This window comes from Lepidochelys kempii, chromosome 4 (assembly GCF_965140265.1).
Source record: "Lepidochelys kempii isolate rLepKem1 chromosome 4, rLepKem1.hap2, whole genome shotgun sequence".
Classification (NCBI taxonomy): Eukaryota; Metazoa; Chordata; order Testudines; family Cheloniidae; genus Lepidochelys; species Lepidochelys kempii.
Window position 1 is genome coordinate 121,128,892 of NC_133259.1, and position 21,134 is coordinate 121,150,025.

Consider the following 21,134-nt stretch of genomic DNA (forward strand, 5'->3'; position numbering starts at 1 on the left):
GCTTGCTTAAGGTTTTTCCAGTAATAGAAGCCTACAGTGAAAATTATGATTAGGCACCTAGGAGCCTAAAGGAGCAGGCTTGATTGTTCACTACTTTTGACATTCAGCAACTGCCACTGACCTCCCTGGAGCTTCTAGGTGACAGCTCTTCTGAAAAAATTCAGGCCACTTATTTAATAGCTTAAAATATGGATATAGGATCCTAAACATAGGCCCCTCTTTTAAAAATCTTGGTTGGGCAAGTCACTTAACCTGTGCCTCAATTAACCCACCTGTAAAACCAGCTAATTATTTGATCGTACAGTTGTCTGTAATGATTAATATAATTGTATTAGAATAGCACCCAAGGCACCAATCAAGCTCAGAACCCCATTGGGGGCTATCACTATACAAACACATAGAAAGATTTTTAAAAGTTTAGAGTAGTTAAATGTAAAATGCTTTGAGGTCATTAAACAGATGCTTTAATTATTAATACAATGTCTACTACAGCTCCACTTGTTTGTCATCTCATCAGCCCATTACACCTTGTCTTTTACACTGTATGTTCTTTGAGGCAGAGATTGTCATTTACTATATTTGTACAATGGGGCCCCAAGTTGGCTAGCTTTTGCGTACTACTGCAATAAGTGTTACGTATAAAAATACCTTACCTTTCCAACCATTTCCACTGTAAAAAATGGGAGAAATAGATGCTTTGTTGGTAAGCTTCAAATGGTGCTCCACTTAAATAATCCTGGATAACCCTGCAAAAACAATCCATGTTTATGTTGGTAGACTGGCGCTATCAGGGATGAGAAGCTAACCACTTCATTAGACACCAATTTAGATGTATCAATTAGTCTGGAGGAAGGTGGAGTGAACATATTACTGCACTACACAATGAGTTTACTGGTCCTGCCTCAGAGAGAGTGAGCAGTTAGTACAATTCCATTGAGAACTATGCCTGTAGGGTCACTAGTGAGTGCAGAGTAACAGATCTTGCTTATTTTAGCAGGAAAATTTAAAATAATTCTTGAGGAATTAGAGATCAAAATGACTGATGCACCAGTAGATCTAATTTTAAGGTGGCACGGGAGGTGAGACATCCCCGCATAAGCATGTCCTGTTTGGGGATTGCACGTAGAGGCCTGCACTCCCTTCCCGTTGACCATAAGGAGATCCAATTTTGGGACAAGAGGTGAGGGTGTCAGGTGTGGAGACAAAAACAGAAGCACTTCTGATCAGCTTTCCAAGGCAAGCCTGATCAGAGGATGTGGCTCACCCTGAGAGCTGGTATCATTGTCCTATCATGAGTACAGATGCAGTGATTTTAAAAGATGTCTGTACATCAACAGCATGGTACTATTGAAAGAGGGATGAGATTGCAATTTAGCTAGATCAAAAATCCTTGAAGAGCTCCCACTGTGCTTCTATTTTTTACCCACATGCATTCCTTTCCCAGAAAGTCTCCATCACCTATACCTTTACCAGAGATAGCATCAACATTAAAAAGAACAGGAGTACTTGTGGCACCTTAAGAGACTAACAAATTTATTTGAGCATAAGCTTTCGTGGGCTACAGCCCACTTCATCGAATGCATGCAGTGGAAAATACAGTAGGACCATTTTATATACACAGAGAACATGAAACAATGGGTGTTACCATACACACTATAATGAGAGTGGTCAGTTAAGGTGAGCTATTACCAGCAGGAGGGGGGGGGGGGGGAATAACAAAAAAAAACACACACAGTCTATCAGGTTACATTACAACTGCCAAAAAACTTCATTGCAAAATTAGATCTCTGAAGACTCACAGGACAACTGACAAACACCTTTTAAATCAGAGTTATAAGCAGCACAGTTAACAAGGCCTTTGAATTCCCAGATGCAGGTCAATGATTCAAACGGAACAAAAGTATTTTGTGCCTTGAGATGAAACACTCTTTAAAGCACAGACTCTGGTTTGACATAGTTAACTGATTCAAAACAAGTACACTTAAAGGACTAATTGTTAATAGTTTAAACATGGATTTAAGGCAAAATTCTCCTTTTAAGATCAGTTTGCCACATTACAGAGAGAAATTATCTTTAAAATGTGATTAAGTACTCAATGATTTTTCCCGAATTCTTTTCCAGAATAATCCTGCTAGGCAGTGGGTGTGCTGAGAATGTTACTTATTAATACTAGACAATTGTTTCAGATGGGTTTTATCAAAACTGTTAAGTGGTTTTGGAATACAAGTTCCATTGCTAAGGTGACAGGGTTGCAATGCACAGTTTTGCATCCACATCTTTCATTTACAGAATGCATGTAATTGTGCCCACTGAAGTAAATGCCTTTGCGTGGCGGGGAAAAAAATAAAAGCCCCTCTGTGTCTATGCAGAGCAGACAGGATCTCAATTTTTAAAGACCAATACAAAGTAATTGCCTAGCATACAAATTATCTGCCTCAGAAGAATATAGAGCTGAGTGGACCCTTTTCTGGGATTTGAACTTGGATCATTAAAACCACCCTTCCAAACCAGATGGTTAGGCCTCTACACCACTTCCCTCAAACTAAGCAACACAATGCAAGACAAGATAAAAGGTGAGAAAGCTTCATCTTCCTTGCTGAACACAGACATTCACTCAAAGTCCAAAAAAAGAGGTGGTCATCTGTTTAACTTCTTAGTAGTGTGTATTCTGTGTCTTTTTTTATTCTCAAATTTTGTAGAGTATTTAGTTTTCAGTTGCATAAGCTGTGACTCAAATGTTGCAGGCTTTCAGGCAGACATGATCAAGCATGCATAGAAGAACCAGTAATATTAGAAGTGTAAGGGCTCTAGGAGACCGAACATTTGTAAATATGTACAATCCTTTCAAGAAGAGTCCTTTGCCTGGTGTAGGTATCTGCAGTGTCACTGTATTACTTGAGAACAAAACAAGTTGTGGTAAATAGTCAGTAATATTAATCATGATTGCTCATTTAAAACGGATTTTCAACCCCAATGTTGAAATACTGTTGTTGGCCACAGTCACATGGATTCTAAATAGGTATCCCTTTGTTTATCCCTGGACACTGCCAACTTGAAGTCTAGACAGTTTCCAAAAAAATTACTTAATAGAAGTTTGGGTATTACACAAGTCTTGATTTATGATTTTATACTTTTTTTTTTTTAAAGGAAAGGAAAAATAGTTTCTCTCCTTTACTGAAGTAAAAAATAGTCCCCTACAAATGGGGGGGGGACGGAAAATGAAACTATACACAAAGTAAAACTGGAATAAAGAGAAATATTTTTCTCATCTATTTCAGATATAAAATCTTAGCTGTTACCATTAACATTTGGGTACAAAATTTCAGGAAGTAGTGTGATTTTTTTCTTAATCTGAGGTTTTTTAAATGCAGTAAATCAGAATATTTCCCTATCAATTTGATTGGTTCACAAGAACAAAAGAATTAAGAGAAATAGAAAGGCAGGTTAACTCTGCTGCCATGAACAGCCCTAAAGACTTCAGTTGGACATTGTGCAATCAGAATGCTCTGCCTCCATTAGATCACTTTAAAGAACAGGAGCCTTTATCCCTTCCCACCTTTTCCACAAATATATGGGATTCATACAGCTAAATTCCAGAAACGTAGTTATTCATCCCCTGAAGTTCAAAGAAATTTGTCCTAAACCACATTTAAATGTTTAGGATTTTTTTTATTTTAAATGATGAGCACTCCATCCCCTCCAGACTCCCCTTCCACCAGCAACTCAGACAGATCCCAAGTCATGATGCACAGTGAGGAGGCCTTCGATCCTCACCAACTGTGTCTGCAAAAGGAACATTTGCCTAGGTAAAGGTCTTCTAGCTTCCACCAGCCAATTTATTCTGATATACTGCTTTGTTTCAATAGAGGTGTAAGTTGCCACCATTTCCCACAGCCAGCCACTAGTGCAGGAGTGGCCAACCTGAGCCTGAGAAGGAGCCAGAATTTACTAATGGACATTGCCAAAGAGGCACAGTAACACGTCAACAGCCCCCGATCAGCTCCCCCACCCTGCTCCCAGCACCTTCCACCCACTGGCAGCTGCCAATCAGCACCTCCCAATCAGCTGTTTTGTGGCATGCAGGAGGCTTGGATGGGGAGGGAGAGGAGCAAGGGCATAGCAGACTCAGGGGAGGGGACAGGAAGGGGTGGAGTGGGGGCAGAGCCTGTGGCAGAGCCAGGGGTTGAGCAGTAAGCATCCCTCGGCACATTGGAAAGTTGGTGCCTGTAGCTCCAGACCCGGAGTCAGTGCCTATACAAGGAGCCGCATATTAACTTCTGAAGAGCTGCATGTGGCTCCGGAGCCACAGGTTGGCCACCCCTGCACTAGTGGGTTCTTAAGAAGCAATAGTTTTTACTGTTCTTGAAGTGACAATCTCAGCTTCCAGAATCATATCTTGTCCTATTTGTCTGCTATCTTGAGATCAGAGCACTTCAAGGACAACCTAATGACTCTTGAGCTAGCAATGTAATTAGTATTGCCATCTGTCCTGAAAATTGTAGGACCATCCTGCTGTGTAAGCATTGGGCCTGCAATTCTTTCATAAACAGGCTGCTCCAATAAAGGATTTCCTAGCACAGTCTAAAAACAAGACAAGGAAACTGCCCTCAACACGTCTCTGTACATCTAAAATCCTGACTTGTAAGAGGAAAAATATACAGTTCTCCCACACTCAGCTTTTTGAACTTGTGAAAATACTTGCCTGGTAGCGTAGTGTGCTAAGTCATTATGGAGACTCCAAAAATGACTCCTAATTTAAAAAACGAAAGAGGGGATTTAACTCTGTTTTTAAGTGCGAATTTCATCAGTTTTAAAAGTGGAATCATTACTGAATCCTCAATAAATACTAAAAGGGGGCTGCAAACAACAACAGTTGCAGAACTTCCAGAAACCAAAAAACCTAGTTTTAGCTTGATAAATATGTTTTTGGTCTGTATGTATTCTGCTCTCGCATTGTATTAGTGTCCCAGATTATGTCTTTGGACACATTTGTGCAACTCCCATCAAAGTCAAAGGCACAGTAATAATCTCACTTCTGTTACAGCACAAAAGCAATTCTAAGAGCAACATGAGTGCTGAATACACTACACAGGAAAACAAAGAGCACTAGATTGCTGGTTGTGTCCTCACCAGAATTTCATCTGATATGTCCCTTTAAACTTTCCCTGTGACCTCCCTGGAAATACAAATTTTCAGTGTACTTTTTGCCAACATTTTTAGTCAACATTCATCACGTACCTAGTGCAGTCATTAAAAAGATCTTTGCAAGGGTTCTGCTCCAGTCTTGTTTTACATTCATTCACTGCATCCTGAGGTATTTCTGGTAAGTGGGCTGCAGACTTTACATGATACAAACCAAAAACAGTAATAAAAACAATTAGTAATCTAACAAAGATAAAGAATCATAAAAATGTAGGGCTTTAAGGGACCCTCCAGAGGTCAACTAGTCCATCCCCCTGCACCCAGGCAGGATCAAGTATATATAGACGATCCCTGAGGTCTTTGTCCAACAGGTTCTTAAAAACCTTCACTGATGGGGATTCCACAACCTCCTTTGGTAACCTAGCCCAGTAGGTAATTAGCCTTTATAATTAGAAAGTTCTTCCTAATATCTAACCTAATATCTCCTTTGCTACAGATTAAGCCCATTGCTTCTTGGCCCGTCTCCAGTGGACATGGAGAACAATGGATCACCATCCTCTTTATAAACAGGCCTTACAATACTTGAAGGCTTATCAGGTCCCCCAATCAGTCTTCTTTCCTCAAGAGTAAAATATGCCCAGTTTTTTTAACCTTTCCTCATAGACTTGTTTTTAATAATATCATTTTTGTTGCTCTGGACTATCTCCAATTTGTCCACATCCTTCCTAACATGTGGGACCCAAAACTGGACACAGTATTCCAGCAAAGGTCTCACTAATGCTGAGTATAGCCAGGACATTTACCACCCATGTCTTACACATGACACTCCTATTAATACATGGTATTAGGTTGTTTTTTTTTTCCCCAGCTGCATCACATTGTTGGCTCATGTTTTATTTGTGATACACTATACTCCCCTGATCTTTTTCAGTAGACTACAGTAAAAGCTGTTTTATCTGGAATGTTGGGGAAATGGGGGGTGCCAGTAAGTGAAAAATACCAGTTAACAAAAAGGGAGGGAGTTCGGGTGCAGGAGGGGGTGCGGTGAGGGTTGGAGCACCCTCATTCTTTGCAGTTCATCCTAATTGAATGACCTCAGTTGGCTCCCCTGGAAATCCGGTCACACTGGTTCAGAGAGCTTTCTAGTTGGTGAAGTGCCGGATAAAACAGCTTTTACTGTACCTCCCAGCCAATTATTCTCCATTTTCTATTTGCACATTTGATTTTTGTTTCTTAAGGCTATGTCTATATTTACAACAGTGTGCAGTGTACATACACGGCATGCCCTTGAGCACAGGTACAAATAGCAGTGTAGAAAGTGAGGCACTGCTTAGATGAGTTGAGTACAGACAGGATGCCAGAACAGTATGGTCTTTCAACCAGTTTTGCACCCACCTTATATTTATTTCATCCAGACCTCATTTCCCCAGTTTGCTTATGAGTATGTCATGTTGGACTGTGTCAAAGGCCTTACCAAAAATCAATATATATTACGCCTGCTGCTTCCCCCCATCCACTAGGCCGGTAACCGTATCAGGTTTGTTTGGCATGATTTGTTCTTGACAAATTCATGTTGGCTATTACTTATTATCCTATTATCATTTTGTAGGCACGTAGAGAATTGTTTAATAATTTGTTCCACTATCTTTCCAGGAATTGAAGTTAAGCTGACTGGCCCATAATTCCCCAGTCATCTTTAAAAAGGGGAACAAGAGATGTGCTGTGTTTGCCTTTCTCCAGTCCTCACCCATCCTCCACAAGTTCTCAAAGATAATTGCTAAGAGTTACGAGACTGCTGCAGCTAGTTTCCTAAGTACCCTAGGGTGAATTTCATCAGGCCCTGTCAACTTGACTACATCTAACTTATCTAAATAATATTCTTTAACTTTATCTTTCCCTAATCTGGCTGGGTTTCTTCCCCTTTGTTGTTAATATTAATTGTGTTATGCATCTGGTCACAATTAACCTTTTAGCGAAGACTGAAGCAAAACAGGCATTAAACACCTCAGCCTTCTTGATATCATCTGTAGCTCTCCTTTTCTGCTAAGCAGAGGACCTACACTTTCCTTCATCTTTCTCTCATTCCTAATGTATTTAAAGAACCTCTTCTTATTGGCCTTTTATGTCCCTTGCCAGGCACAACTCATTTTGTGCCTTAGCTTTTCTGATTTTGTCCCTTCATGCTTGTGCCATTTTTTCTGTACTCCTTAGCAATTCACCCATATTTCTACTTTTGTGAGACAGTTTTTCACTTTCAGGTTATTAAAGAGTTCCTGATGCAGCCATATTGGCTTCTAACTATTCTTCCTATCTTTTCTTTGAATTGGGATAGTTTGCAGTTGTACTTTCAATATTCTCTCTTTGAGAAACTGCCAGCTTTCCTGATCTACTTAATCCCTTAGATTTTCTTCCCATGGGACCTTGCCTACCAGTGCTCTGAGTTTGTTAAAGTATGTTTTCTGAAGTCCATTGTGCTTATTCTGCTGTTCTCATTCCTTCCTCTCCTTAGAGTTCATTAAATCTATCATTTCATGATCATTTTCACCCAAATTGCCTTTCACCTTCAGATTCGAAACCAATACTGCTCTCTTCATCAGAGGAAGTTTTCTAACTGGTTTAAAAAACAAATAACTTCAGCTAAATAAATTTTAAAACCAGTTAGGGACATGGTGGTTAAGTGGCTTAAGAGGCCTGACCAGTTTTCACTGGTTTAAAGACCATGCCAGCTGTTAAATAAGTTTCCAGAGAAGATGAGACTAATCCAGAGCCTGAGCATTTTTAGGACACCTGCAAGATCCAGATCTTCCTTAAGATAAAGCTTCCTCAACATAACCAGAACAACTGGAGGGGATAGGGAGAAAAGAGGATGCAAGTTATATCCCGGGCAGAACTTCCAATAGACAGAATAGGGAGAAGAACAGAGACTCCTTGAATTCTACTGGGGACATCTCTAGGCAGATCTAATTTACCAGGGCAGTAATCAGATATTAATAAACTCAGTAGGAGCTGTGGGTGCCCAGCATCTTCTGAAAAATCAACTCCTATGTTTCTGAAGCTGGGCAGACAAAACCTGAAACACTTTTGAAAATTTAGACCTAATTTCTCAAGGCCACACAACATGTCAGCTGCAAAGCCAGATCTAGAACTCAAGAGCTCCTTGCATTCTGATGATTCTCATGTCTCTAAACCACACTACTTTAAAGTAATATGCTAAAACAGCAATTTAGCTACTTTTTGACATTTAGATGTCAATGGGTTTTAGTCCAATCTCACAAAATTCTGCTTGCCCAGGACTAGTGATCTAAAAAAAAAAAAAAAATTACCATACATAGAGAAACGTTAAATGTCATAGTGCTAATGAAAAAATAATGGTAGAGGGCAGTCAGGCTTTGTGCTTGAGTTAATGAAGTTTCACAACAATCTTGAAAGGAAGCGCTAGTCCACATTCCAGAATGACTTGCAAAATTTTGTTAGAGTTTCTCATTTTGAAAGAGATTTACTTCTTAGTATATAGAAAACGAAAACAGCATCTGAAATTGTTGCAGTTTTGAGCTCTAATTTGGTCAGCTCTTACAATGCAGTTTGACAAAATATTTTGCAACAGGATATATTTACCCCGTTAGTGAAGTATGCGTCTAAAACTTTCAGACCACAATCTTTACGCTTTTCATCTGAAGACACTTCATACTCGGCCTAGGGAAAAGGAATGAAAATTAAATTAGATCCATTGTTACCTAGTACTGCAATAGTAACTGTGATGCCATGTGATTTCTATCACAAATATTGGGAGGCATCTCACCTATGGATTATAAAATGTTCTCATCTATGGAGTTCAAGAATTTTGGGATTTTTTAGGATGCATACTGAAACGGATAATTATCCACACCATTTTATAAAAAGGTAAGTATGCCAAAACTGTACCTTTCCTAAAACATACTGAAACTGGAGATTTGATTTGTAAAATCCCAGAAGCTGTGTCTTAGAAGTATGCATAATTACACTGAAATTATATTTCACATAATAGGAAGCCTTACACAGCAGGAGGAAGATATGCATAATCTTAGGCTGGTTAGTCTGACATCACTTCTGGGCAAAATAATGGAAAAGCTGATATGGGATTCAATTAAGAAAGAATTAAAGGATGGGACTATAATCAACACCAGTCAACACTGTTTTATGGATAATAGGTTTTCAACCGGATTTCACTTTTTGAGATTACAAATTTGGTTGATAAAAGGTAACTGCATACAGATAATAAGACTATGTAAGGCATTTGACTTAGTACTGCACAACAACATTTTGACGGAAAATTAGCACTATGCAGTATCAACCAAGCACATGTTAAATGGAATAAAAACTGGCTTAGTGATGGATCTAAAAAGGTAGTCGTCAACCTCATTGAATGGAGATGTTTCTAGTGAGATTCTGCAAGATTGGTCTTAGGCCCAACATGTTTGATCAGCAATCAAGAAGCAAACATAAGAATCACTGCCAATAAAATTTGTGGTTGACACAAAGATTGGTGGAGTGGTAAATATTAGCTAGGACAAGGCAATCATACAAAGTGATCAAGATTCCATAGTAAATTAGTTCCATTCAAACAAAGTGTATTTTAATACAGACAAATGCAAGATCACACATATAGGAACCAATCTATATATATAGATATATATATAGGACATACCTACAGAATGGTTGACTCTATTCCGGAAAACAATAACTCTGAAAAAAAGATTTAGGGGTGACAATGGACAAGCAATTGAACATGAGCTCCCAGAGTGATGCTATGGCAAAAAGAGCTACCACAATCCTTGGATGTATAAACAGGAGAATAATGAGTAGGCATAGGGAGGTGACTTTACCTCTGTATACAGCACTGAGGACACATACTAGAATAATGCATGCAGTTCTGGTGTCCCCATTTTTAAAAGGATGGGGAAAAATTGGAGAGAGAGAGTACAGAAAAGAGCCACAAAAAATTGATTCAAGGGCTAGAGAAAATGTCTTTCACATGGGGAGCTTAAATCTCTCAATCTGTTTGGTTTATCAAAAAAGATAAGAAGTGACTTCATTACAGTACCTTCATGGGGAGAAAATATTAGGTAATAAAGGAGTCTTTAATCTAGCAGAGAAAGGCCTAACAAGAACCAGTAGCTGAAAGTTGATGCTAGATACTCGGCACAATTTTATAAAAAAGGAGTATGATTACTCCTTGGAACCAACTACCAAAGGAACTTGTAGATTCCCCTTCTTTTGAGGTCTGCAAATCTAGACTGGATAGCTTTCTGGAAGGTATTCTTTAGTCAAACAAGTTACTGGAGTAACTTGGAGAAATGTAATGGCATGTGATATACAGAAGGTCAGACTAGAGGAGCTAATGGTCCTTTTTGACATTTAAACCTCTCCTCCCCCAAACTATGAATACAGAGCTTAATCAGTTCAAAGATAACTGGTATCACTCCATGTAAGACAAGAAGGTATTATCCCTACCGTACACAGAGACGGACTTCTCAAGATAAAAGTTAAAGGGACACACAACAAGAATCTTGTTCAACTGACTAATGATAGAGAAACAAGCCGCGTGAGGTAATATCTTTTATTGGACCAACTTCTCGTCTCTCTCACCAACAAAAGTTGGTCCAATAAAAGGTATTAAAGAGACAAGGTGGGTGAGGTAATATCTTGGGACCGATATGGCTACAACAACAATAGAGAATTCAGATTTCTGATACAGCACCCACTAAATAGTAGATCTTGAATTTAAAAACAAATTAATATCTAAATGAATATCTCTGAAATAATTTTCTGCTCTCCTGTTGACATTTATGAGGGTCTATTCAGCAAAAGAGAAACTGAGTGAATGAGTGAGGGAAACATCAAGACTACATATAAAATGCAGTTAAAAAGCACAAGGTAAAACATGGAAAGAAAAAAAATTGCTAACAATACAGTTACTGAAAGCTTAGGTGTTATTAATGACTATAGCAGGTACATTTTCAAACAAGTGTTATTTCATGTTCAGTGGTATCTCTAAGGGTCACATTTTCAAAGGAAGTTTGAATTGTGTGCACTTAACTTGAAATATCTAGGTGGCTCATTTTCAGAAGCACTAATACCTATGACTTCAAATGAAGTCAGTGTGTACAGGCGCTACACTTCTCTGGAATAAATATACACCAGGATCTTCAGTGTCTCAAGTTGAGCACCCAAATATTAAGACACCCAAAATTATAAGCTATTTTTTAAAATTTGGTTCTAAATGACTTATCTAAAGTCACAATCAGCAGCACAAGCAGGACTGGAAATCCAGACTCCCTGGAATCCAGTCCCATTAACAATCTAATAAATTATCCTCAAGACATAGCTTTTCTGCTTGAATATTTTGATCTTGATCACTTCAAAAAAGTTCAACCATTAAACAAGTAAGTCAGTACTTTTGCATGAAATTAAAATAATACCTAGAGTGGAAATAAATTCTGCAGCAATGATTGATCAACTACAGCAACATATTTGGTATCTTAACATTTTTATATTATGCCAAAGAAGTTAGTCACATAAACTTTTAGCCTTATGATTTTATTTCCACTAATCAGGGACAAGCATTACATTTAATTTAGAGGAAGTTAAATAAAGCTTTCTTCAATGTCATCTAATTTCAAATATTCTGCATAACAAAAAAGTTCAGAAGGAAGTTTGAGTCACTACCCCAAAGTACAATTTCTTCACACTTTAGTAACCCCCACTCCGGATATTGGAATGGATTTATGGTAAGGTGAGGACTACTTTTGAGGTGACTAAAACCTATTCAATCATTTTCTCAACTCTTCCTTTTCTAAAGCCATACAACTGCCATAGGTGCTGGAACTAGGGGTGCGAGGGATGCTGTAGCACCCCCTGGCTTGAAGTGGTTTCCATTATATGCAGGGTTTACAGTTTGGTTCAATGGCTCTCAGCATCCCCACTGTAAAAACTGTCCCAGCACCCCTGCAACTGCCTGAAGATTTTTCAGACTATTATCCATCTTAAAACTGTAACAATACATAAACTATGTAGCATGGCTTAATACTACCTTGTACTTGCCATTTCATCCTCCCAACATATTTATGTTGTAGAAATCAAGTTGTCCCTAGGATAACAACAGAGAATACACTAAATTGAGAGATGCATTAGGCTCTTAGAGTTTTTTTTTTCTTTTTGAACAAGGATCCTCCTTCCCTGACTCTATACTGTATTTCTGTGTCTCAAAAGTAGTACCTGCCTGAATATGAGGAAAAATTAAAATCCTATGCTGGACAGCATATGCTGAAAAACTTTGATACAGCTTGTGTTCTCAGGACTCTGTGTAATTATGATATGCCAAAGGAGAAAGTTTATAGAAAATTAGGCCATTATTTGACTACAAGAGAACTGGCTTGTCTACTTCATACCATTACTTTTGTCTGTTTTAAGAACTTGAGTTAGCTGGCTGAAGCTCAATCCCTGGAAGAGATGGAAGATATCATAACTGACCCCTTTGACTAAGAAGATATGACAGCCCTTAGACTGTAAGATTCATAATTTGGGGGTCATGTTAGATTCTGAGATGCTTCTGGTTTTATCTGGCAACAGCAAGTCTCAAGAATACTTCCTCTCCACCACTTTTCGACTGGGGGAAAAAATTGCCAACTCTCTCCTCAGATCAGGGGCTCACAACAGCTATCCATGCCTTTGTGAGATCCAGACTAATTTAATAGGAACAATATATACAAAGCTATACAAATATACTTCGAGACCACTCAGAAGATACAGCTAGTGCTGAAAATGGCTAGTGCTTAATTAGCAGCATGGGTCTCACATGAAGGATGACATGTGTGGCAAAGACAGCACTGCCTTAAAGTGTTAGTTTCTAGGAATTGGTTTTGTTCCTGTTATCTTAGGTATCGTCTATACTACAAAGTTAGGTCAACACAAACTGCCTTGAATCCATGTGTCTACACTTCAAATTTGTCTCCCATCGATGTAAGTTCTCCATTACACAGACAAAGTAACACCACCTCCCCAAGCAGCATTGAGCCATGGTCAATCTACTGAGGTCAACAAGCCCAATGTAGACACTGCATTACCTATGTCAACCCTAACAGTCCTCCAGCAGCTGTCCTACAACGCCCAACACTGACCACTCTGGTCACAATTGTGAACTCCACTGCACAGGAGACACGGAGACTGGAAGCCCAACCCACCCCCTTTAAAAGCCTGCATTTTCTTGAAATGCCCTTTCCTAATTGCAGGTTTCAGAGTAGCAGCCATGTTAGTCTATATCTGCAAAATGAAAAGGAGGACTTGTGGCACCTTAGAGACTAACAAATGTATTTGAGCATAAGCTTTCATGAGCTACAGCTCACTTCGTCAGATAAATTTGTTAGTCTCTAAGGTGCCACAAGTCCTCCTTTCCTTTTCTAAGTGTTCATCAAGATGAACACAACTGGCAACTCTCCATTGTTGTATGCAACTGCACAGCTGGCTGTACCAACTACACGCTCCAGATGCGCTCCAGCCTGGAGTAGACAGGAGATATTGGCTCTCGGCCTGGAGGGAGAAAAGGCTGTTCCGAGCACAGCTACGGACCAGACATAGAAACATGTACAACTATGAGCAGATTGCACACGGGATGTAGGAGAAGGGTATGACAGCAATCAGCAGCAGTGCCACTTGAAAGCAAAGGAACTATGGCAGGCATATCAGAAGGCCAGGGAGGCCAACGATTGATCTGGTGCCGAGCTGCAGAGCTGCCACATTTACAAAGAGCTGCATGCCATACTTACAGACACCCCTCCCCCCCACACACACACCTCCGAGTCACAGGCCCCTGGCATGAACAGCAAGGAGGAGATAGAGGAGGAGGATGTAGGACATGTGACCAATGGGGGGTGAGGGGCTCTGATCCAAGACCTGTTTGAGGCTCTACCACAGCCCAGTCAGTCCCAGCAGTTGAACATGGGTGAGCCCAATGCAAGGCAAGAAACCTCAGGAAAACAAATGTACATTTATTTCCCATTAGTGATGGTGCCCCACAATTTAGCAGGAAACAGCTATTGATTTTTTGTTAATTTACTCATACTAAAAGAGGTAGAGTAGCTATCTACTTTTCACTCCCTTGTAGAGTTAAGCACAGTGGCCATGAGGAGCAGTTTCTTTATGTACACAGGGATGGCCCTTGAATCTTCCTGAGATATCTTGATGAAACTTTCATGAGGTACACTGCAATCCTCTCCCGAAGGTTTCTAGAGATGGCACCCTTCTTTCTTTCTCCTCAGTAGGAGGCTTTTCCACATCAGTTGGAGAACTTCGGCAGGCACAATTACAATATGCTGTTACCTACTCAGAGGCCCCAGGATGTCAGCAGCAGCTGTGTTCTCTGTGCCTTTGTTACCCTCAGGAATGACATCAGCTAAAATTACCACTGCCTGTGTAAAATGGCGCCCATTTTCAGTGCCATTGCCCTGTTCTCATAGTTTCATGCAACTGAGCAATTCCCACCTCAGCTCCCTCACCCGCGGCAGGCCATCCTCGCCATAGTTAGTGCTATTAGTGGCACCAAGTACAAGCACTCCAAAGTAGAAGTGCCAATAAGCATGTCTTGCTTAAACCTTTAGGGGAACAAGGGAAGGGAGTTCTGAAACTTAACTTCCATTTTCCATAGCAACTATACCGACAATGATACCTCTGTATGTTTTATCCATAGCTGCTGCCATTGCGGCCTTGAGGAGTTTCCCCTCCACACCTGTGGAATGCCTGAAGAAGAGAACGATTTGGGATGACTTAGTCGGCAAGATTCTGCAAGTCAGTGATGCATCAGACCATGACCAGAGCGCCTGGAGGATGAATACTGTATGGAGGAGGAAAGGAGGAAAGAGTGGACAGGAGTACCAGCAGAAAAATGAGAGGGAGATGCAACAAGACATAATGGGCTTCTTTGGCAGAAAATACAGATGCTACAGATTCTTGTGGATTTACAGGTTCAGCAATCATGGGCTAGCATTCCTTTGCAGTCCATGGAGAACTCCAGTATAGCACCTCACTACACCCCACCTCAACCTTCCATGTGGGATCAGGCACTACATTCCTACCCCTGCCACTACACTCAGGGGAGCACTAAGGACAATCACAGCTTTACATATACTGACCTGTGAGAGCCACAGTTTATGTATGTGTAGCTAAAATGGATATGAATGTTCCTTCCCCTTCTTTAACTTCAGTTCCATATATTTATGAAGGTTCTAAAGTATCTGCTTTTAACTTGCACCGAATTTTTTTTTTAAGTGTTTATGTTACTCAATGAAATTCTATTGTTTGGGAAATAATTCATGGCATTAGTTCTCAACATATGCTGCAGAATGCTTAGCAGTAGCGAATCCACTTACTTTCTTGCTACTGTACAATGTGAGAACTCATAGGATCAGTGACAGAACCATGTAATAATCATAAATGTACACCAAGCACCACAAAATTAATAGGTGCATTGTCAAGGTCATATGCTTAGGATGTACTTCAAGCACCACACAATTCATAACAGGCCCCCAAACAGCAGGGCCACATACAGCACAGTACACCACAACACATTACTGTGGCTCGCTGTTAAAGTGTTCTTTCAAAGCCTCCCTGAGCCATATAGCTCTGTGTTGAGCATGTCTAATAGCCCTTGTGTGCCTATTCAAACTCAGTGGACAGCCACTCCACCTCAACCTCATGGCAACTTTCCCCCCTTTGCTTCACGGACATTATGCAGGACACAACAAGCAGCTATAACTGTTGGGAGATTTTTCTCAATCCGAGTCAACCTTGTGAGTAAATAACGTCAGCACCTCTTCAATCTATCAAAAGCATGTTTAACATTCTGCATCTGCTAAGCCAGCAGTTGAATATTTCCTTGGTGCTGTTGAGGTGCTAGTATACAGCTTCGTGAGCTAGAGGAATAAGGGGTAGACTGGGTCCCCCAAGATCACTATTGGCATTTCAACATCGCCAACAGTAATCTATCGGTCGGGAAAGGAAGTCCATGCTTGTAGCTTTCTGAACTGTCCTGTGTTCTTAAAGATATAAGCGTCATGCACTTTGCTTGACCAGCCACCTTTGATGTTGATGAAGCATCCCTAGAAATCCACTAGTTCTCAATAGTCATAGAAAAGTAGCCATTTTGTTGTTGTACTCTTGTGGCAACGTGGTCTGGTGCCAAAATAGGAATATGCATGCCATCTATCACTTCACGCAGTTTGGAAATCCCACTGCTGCAAATCCATCCACTATATCCCACACATTGCCAATAATCACCATCCTACATAGCAGGAGATGATTAATGGCCCTGCACACTTGCATCACAACGGCCCCCCACAGTGGATTTTGCAACTCCAAAATGACTTCCTACTGACCGGTAGCAACCTGGCATTGCAAGTTTCCACAGCGGAGAAGTAAACGACAATAGCTGTCAGTACAGCTCTCATTCTGGTGTTCCAGCTCTGGGGCAAACTCAGTATACAGATCCAGGACTGTGGGCTTGCACATCCAAAAGTTCTGCAGCCACTGCTTATCATCCCAAACCTGCATTATAATACAATCTCACCAATCAGTACTCATTTCTCAGGCCCAGAAATGGCACTCCATCATTTACAGCTGCTCCATGAATGCCTCCAACAATCTTGAATTGGTTCTTGCTATGTCCCACAGCAATCTGCCCTTCAAGAAATTATCATGTTCCCTCATCTCTTCTTGCAGCTCTGCAAATACCAGAGTAATTGAATGTCCTGTGTTTGCAATACTCATGGCAATAGTTCAGAGCTCTGCAGGCTCCTTGCTTTTATCAGTGATGGTGGAGAGTGAAAAGTCCCACATGGGTTTGAGGGATTTTCAAAATAGGCATGAAAATTATAGGATAGAGATGACATTATGCAGTGGAGAAAGTTGCATAATAGGAGCTTGTCCCCCACAGTCCCAGTCACCCCGTGTGACTCATTTCTGCTCCACTATGCATTGCCAAAACTTCCTGAAAGACACGGTGTTGGAGAACAGTGAGCTGAACACTGGGCTACCTAGGCATGGTGCATTGCACTGTGCATCAGCACAATCATTCCTGGGGACTACATGCAGTACCAATGCAAGAAGACAAGTGCGCACAGCAATATACTAACTGCGGAAGCTTTATGTCAAGGTAACTGGGGTCGGCAAAAGTTTGTAGTGTAGACTTACCTTTAGGCTATGTCTACACATACAGCTGTGCAATTGTAGTGCTAAACTGTAGACACGACAGCAATGGGAAGCATTCTCCTATCACAGTTAATCCATCTTCCTGAGAGGCAGTAGCTAGGTCACCGGAAGAATTCTTCCATCGACGTAGCGCTGTCTATGCTGGGGATTAGGTCAGCTAAGATATGTCTCTCAGAGGTGTGGACTTTTCACGCTCCTTAGAGAAGCATATGTCAATGTAAGTTTTTAGTGCTGATCAGCTTTCAGAGAGCACCTAATTCAACTGATATCAAGTGAGATACTGAAACCTAGATCTGTACATAAACAGGAAGAGCATTTTCAGTGAACTTAAGGTTTCCCCCAATGGAGCCCAAATGTATTGACTTCTAAGGCACACTACAAGACGTACAAATTTACTCCAGATTTTTTCAGAAGTTGTAGCCCTTAAGGGCAATGAGTTTCTTTTGCTGAGCTCTCTTTAGTTGACACTGAATAAGTTTTGCTACATTTTAATGGCTGTGGTATTAGTATGCATTTGGAGCTAGAGAATGTGGCAGGCACATTTTATAAAACTTAAAAATTCCCTACTTGCACCAGTTCCTAAATCCTCAGAAGAACAAGGCTGGAGGCCTTCTGGCAGAGTCTACTGCTTACCACCGCATCCAGGAATTCAATGCATGTCTTCAGATCTGGCCTAGTGTCACAGAACTGTCTGAAGAGAAGTCTCCCTATTGGCTGCTTGTCACAGAGCTGGTTATAGTTTTTTTCTGGGTAAAAGAAGAGATTAAACAAATGACATCATTACAAGCCAGAGTGCTGTTCTTGTCAGCCTCCACCCCAAACCCTGCTTTGCCTCCAGCATTTATAATGGTGTTAAATAAATATATAAAACGGTGTTTTTAATTTATAAGGGGCAGGGGGTCGCACTCAGGGCCTTGCTATGTAAAAGGGGTCACCAGTACAAAAGTTTGAGAAACACTGATTTAGAGCATTTATATTGCAGCTTCCCATTCAGGTAGGACCACCAAGATTTCATGCAATCATCATTAACATGTCAAAGGAGCAGGGCTAAACCACCTGTAAGGTCACAAAGGAAAGTGACAGAGACTTGCTTACCACCACCGCTGCCTCCAACATCCCACCACACACACACAAAATAGTGTAACACTTTTATATTAAATTAGCTGCTAGTTGCCTATATATTAAGGAAAAACACTTACTAAGGTCCTGTATATTACATAGTGGAGTGCCAGCCACAATGCAAACAAAAGCAAGCTGATTCTGTAGACCTTACTCACATGAAGAGTCTCATTACCATAAACAGCACTACTCATGTGACCACGTACTGTGGGATCAGCTTCCCTATTGAATTCCACTATAATCATTTGACCAAAATACCTGTGGTCCATATATTCAACATCAGATAGGATTAGTAAATCATCAACAACAATTATTTGTATTATTGTAGCAGCTAGAAACACTAGCCATGGACCAGGGCCCCATTGTGCAAGGTGCTGTACAATCAATGAACAGAAAGATTTTCTCTGTCAAAACAGTCTTACACTCTTAGTAATGCTTGGAGGAAAGTGTAAAAACCCCCATAATGAACTATTATGAACAACAAGTCCATCGGAAAGCTTCTTCCTAAACCAAGCAGTTGGCCAACATCCTGGAACAAATACGAAATCAGCATCTCTACCCTTCCTTCAGAGTGTATGCACACTAATGATGCACATTAAGGAAAAGGGTGTGTTTTTTTAAATAGGCATGTCCAAGGACAACTGGATCTTGAATTTGGGAGCCTGCCAAAGTGGGTTTGGTATGTTTTTCTGGTGGGCAAGGGAATAAAGACCAAAGAGAGAAAAGGGAGGCAGGGAGGACAAGAGAAGGAAAGAGAGAAAGACCAAAAGCAGAACAAGAGGGGGGGAAAATGTGGATTACAGTATTAAACAGTATAGTTAAATTTTGTGGGTGGGGAAAGAAAGCTGATAGTTCCTGTTTGTCTTACAGATGCCAAAGCTGATTAAGAAGTTTTGTCTTGATAGTTTTATTTGCAACATCTGTGTCCAAAGAAAGAATTAATGCACTTTCATGGTAGCTTGATGCTTACACAGAAGCTTTCCAGTTCAAAAGGTTTCCCACTGAAGGGGTTTACATTTTAATTTCAGTTCTTCAGAGCTGATTTAAAGAGGCTTTAAAAACATAAACAAAAGAAATATCCAATCTGAGGCAATTATAGGTTATTGCTTCAGAAAGGCATGTTGTCACAGTCACAGCAGTATACCCAGATTTCCTTGAACAGGCCACTCTAACATTGTTGCTAGTAACTCGTTAGCATCTGCAATTTTAACATTCTGATGAAGATGCTTCGTTTTTGTGATTTAAACCAGAACATAACAATGTCTTTAAATCACAAGTTAATGAGATTTCAGGAACAGTTTTCTTGGGCACAAATCAACAGTAGCTGTGACGTTTGGTTTCCCCTCAAGAATTCTCAATTAAATTAGAGGACTTGAGGTAAGATTACAAACTAGCAAAATATCTACTCAGAAGCAAGAAGAAACACCTTCATTGGATAATGACATACTCCCACAAAAAATCAGACTTGTGTATTATACACACACACACACACACACACACCTACCGATTGAATGTCTAAGATCTTCACAGAAACTGAGATGTGGTAACTTTAGCATTTCCTTCCATTTCTTACTGCGTCCATTCCATTTGCCACACCCTCCTAAAAGGAAAACAAAGCCCTATGTAAACAAGAGTGGTCTACAGGTCGATCCAATGCTACAATATGCTCTCTTTCCTCTGCAGAGCATATATTGTGATCTTGGGTCATTCTCATTTCTACAGAGAGGTGCCAGATATTTTGCAAGTGGATTGGACTATTTTTTCCTGCAAGCAAGATGATTTAAACAAGCAAATGTGAGTCTCATAACAATTCCCTCATTGTCTTTAATATCTCTGGTGTATTCCAATTTTCTACAATGTGCAAAAATGTTTAGCATCCAGGCACTTTGTACTTGCATGCAGAACATCATCCTTCTGAACCCATAATTCAAATTAACTCTTAAAATTAGACATAGGATTGTGACCCACCCACAAGATCAGAAAAACTTCCATCTATCCAGCTGTGCATATTTTATAAGAAAATTCACAGCTTTGGAGAATCTGAAAATATCTAGGTATATCCAGCAGGTTTAGGATAGGCCAGAAGTCTATAGTGAATTTCCTTCCTTTATTAGCATCACAATTTCAATATCATATTAACAAGTGTGTTTCTATCATTAATCTTTAAAGTAAATATAATCCCACATGTATATTCTGATGCCATACAGAGTTCAATCAACATCTTGAAGGTGCAATTTCAAAGGGTCCTCAAATGCATCTGGCTCCCTTTACCTCCCAAATGGTTTTTGGTTTTATTTTTGTTTTGTTTTTTTTAAAAAAAAGGAAGCAAAAAAGTTACAGAATAAGGAAACAATGCAAGACTGAAGGAGTCAAGAAATTATGACCATTAAAGTTAAGGAATTAAGCACACAAAACTCAGGTTTTACTGCAATGTTAAAAAAACAAATTGTACATGAATAGCCTTTTCTATTCCATTTTCCATGTAAGAATAAGCATTACTACTATCACTATTATGACAGCACACAGGGGCCCAAGTCATGGACCAGGATCTCGTTCACCACTGTACAAATACATACTGTATGTTTTATCGTACAGACTATATAATATACAGGGTAACCAACATGATAGAATTAACC

At 40.0% G+C, this 21,134-nt stretch overlaps 1 protein-coding gene and 1 long non-coding RNA gene across 8 annotated transcripts in view; one reads left to right on the forward strand and one right to left on the reverse strand.

Moving 5' to 3' along the window:
• Window positions 1-18,252, forward strand: part of LOC140910802 (uncharacterized) — a 64,374-nt gene extending 46,122 nt beyond the window's left edge. For both annotated transcript variants that reach the window (XR_012158739.1, XR_012158738.1), the window contains exon 7: window positions 14,864-18,252. This is a non-coding gene — a long non-coding RNA (uncharacterized lncRNA). The remainder of the gene's footprint in view (window positions 1-14,863) is intronic.
• The window catches only part of GRK4 (G protein-coupled receptor kinase 4), an 83,022-nt gene that overhangs the window by 40,219 nt on the left and 21,669 nt on the right, over window positions 1-21,134 (reverse strand). For 5 of the 6 annotated variants that reach the window (XM_073342660.1, XM_073342662.1, XM_073342658.1 and 2 more), the window contains exons 2-6: window positions 20,003-20,098; window positions 18,013-18,125; window positions 8,758-8,835; window positions 5,239-5,339; window positions 654-746 (exon numbers count right to left, since the gene is read on the reverse strand). In XM_073342660.1, coding sequence (XP_073198761.1) covers window positions 654-746; window positions 5,239-5,339; window positions 8,758-8,835; window positions 18,013-18,125; window positions 20,003-20,098 — 481 coding nt within the window. Of the gene's footprint in view, window positions 1-653; window positions 747-5,238; window positions 5,340-8,757; window positions 8,836-18,012; window positions 18,126-20,002; window positions 20,099-21,134 lie in introns of those variants that run through there. The other variant, XM_073342664.1, reaches the window with a different exon arrangement.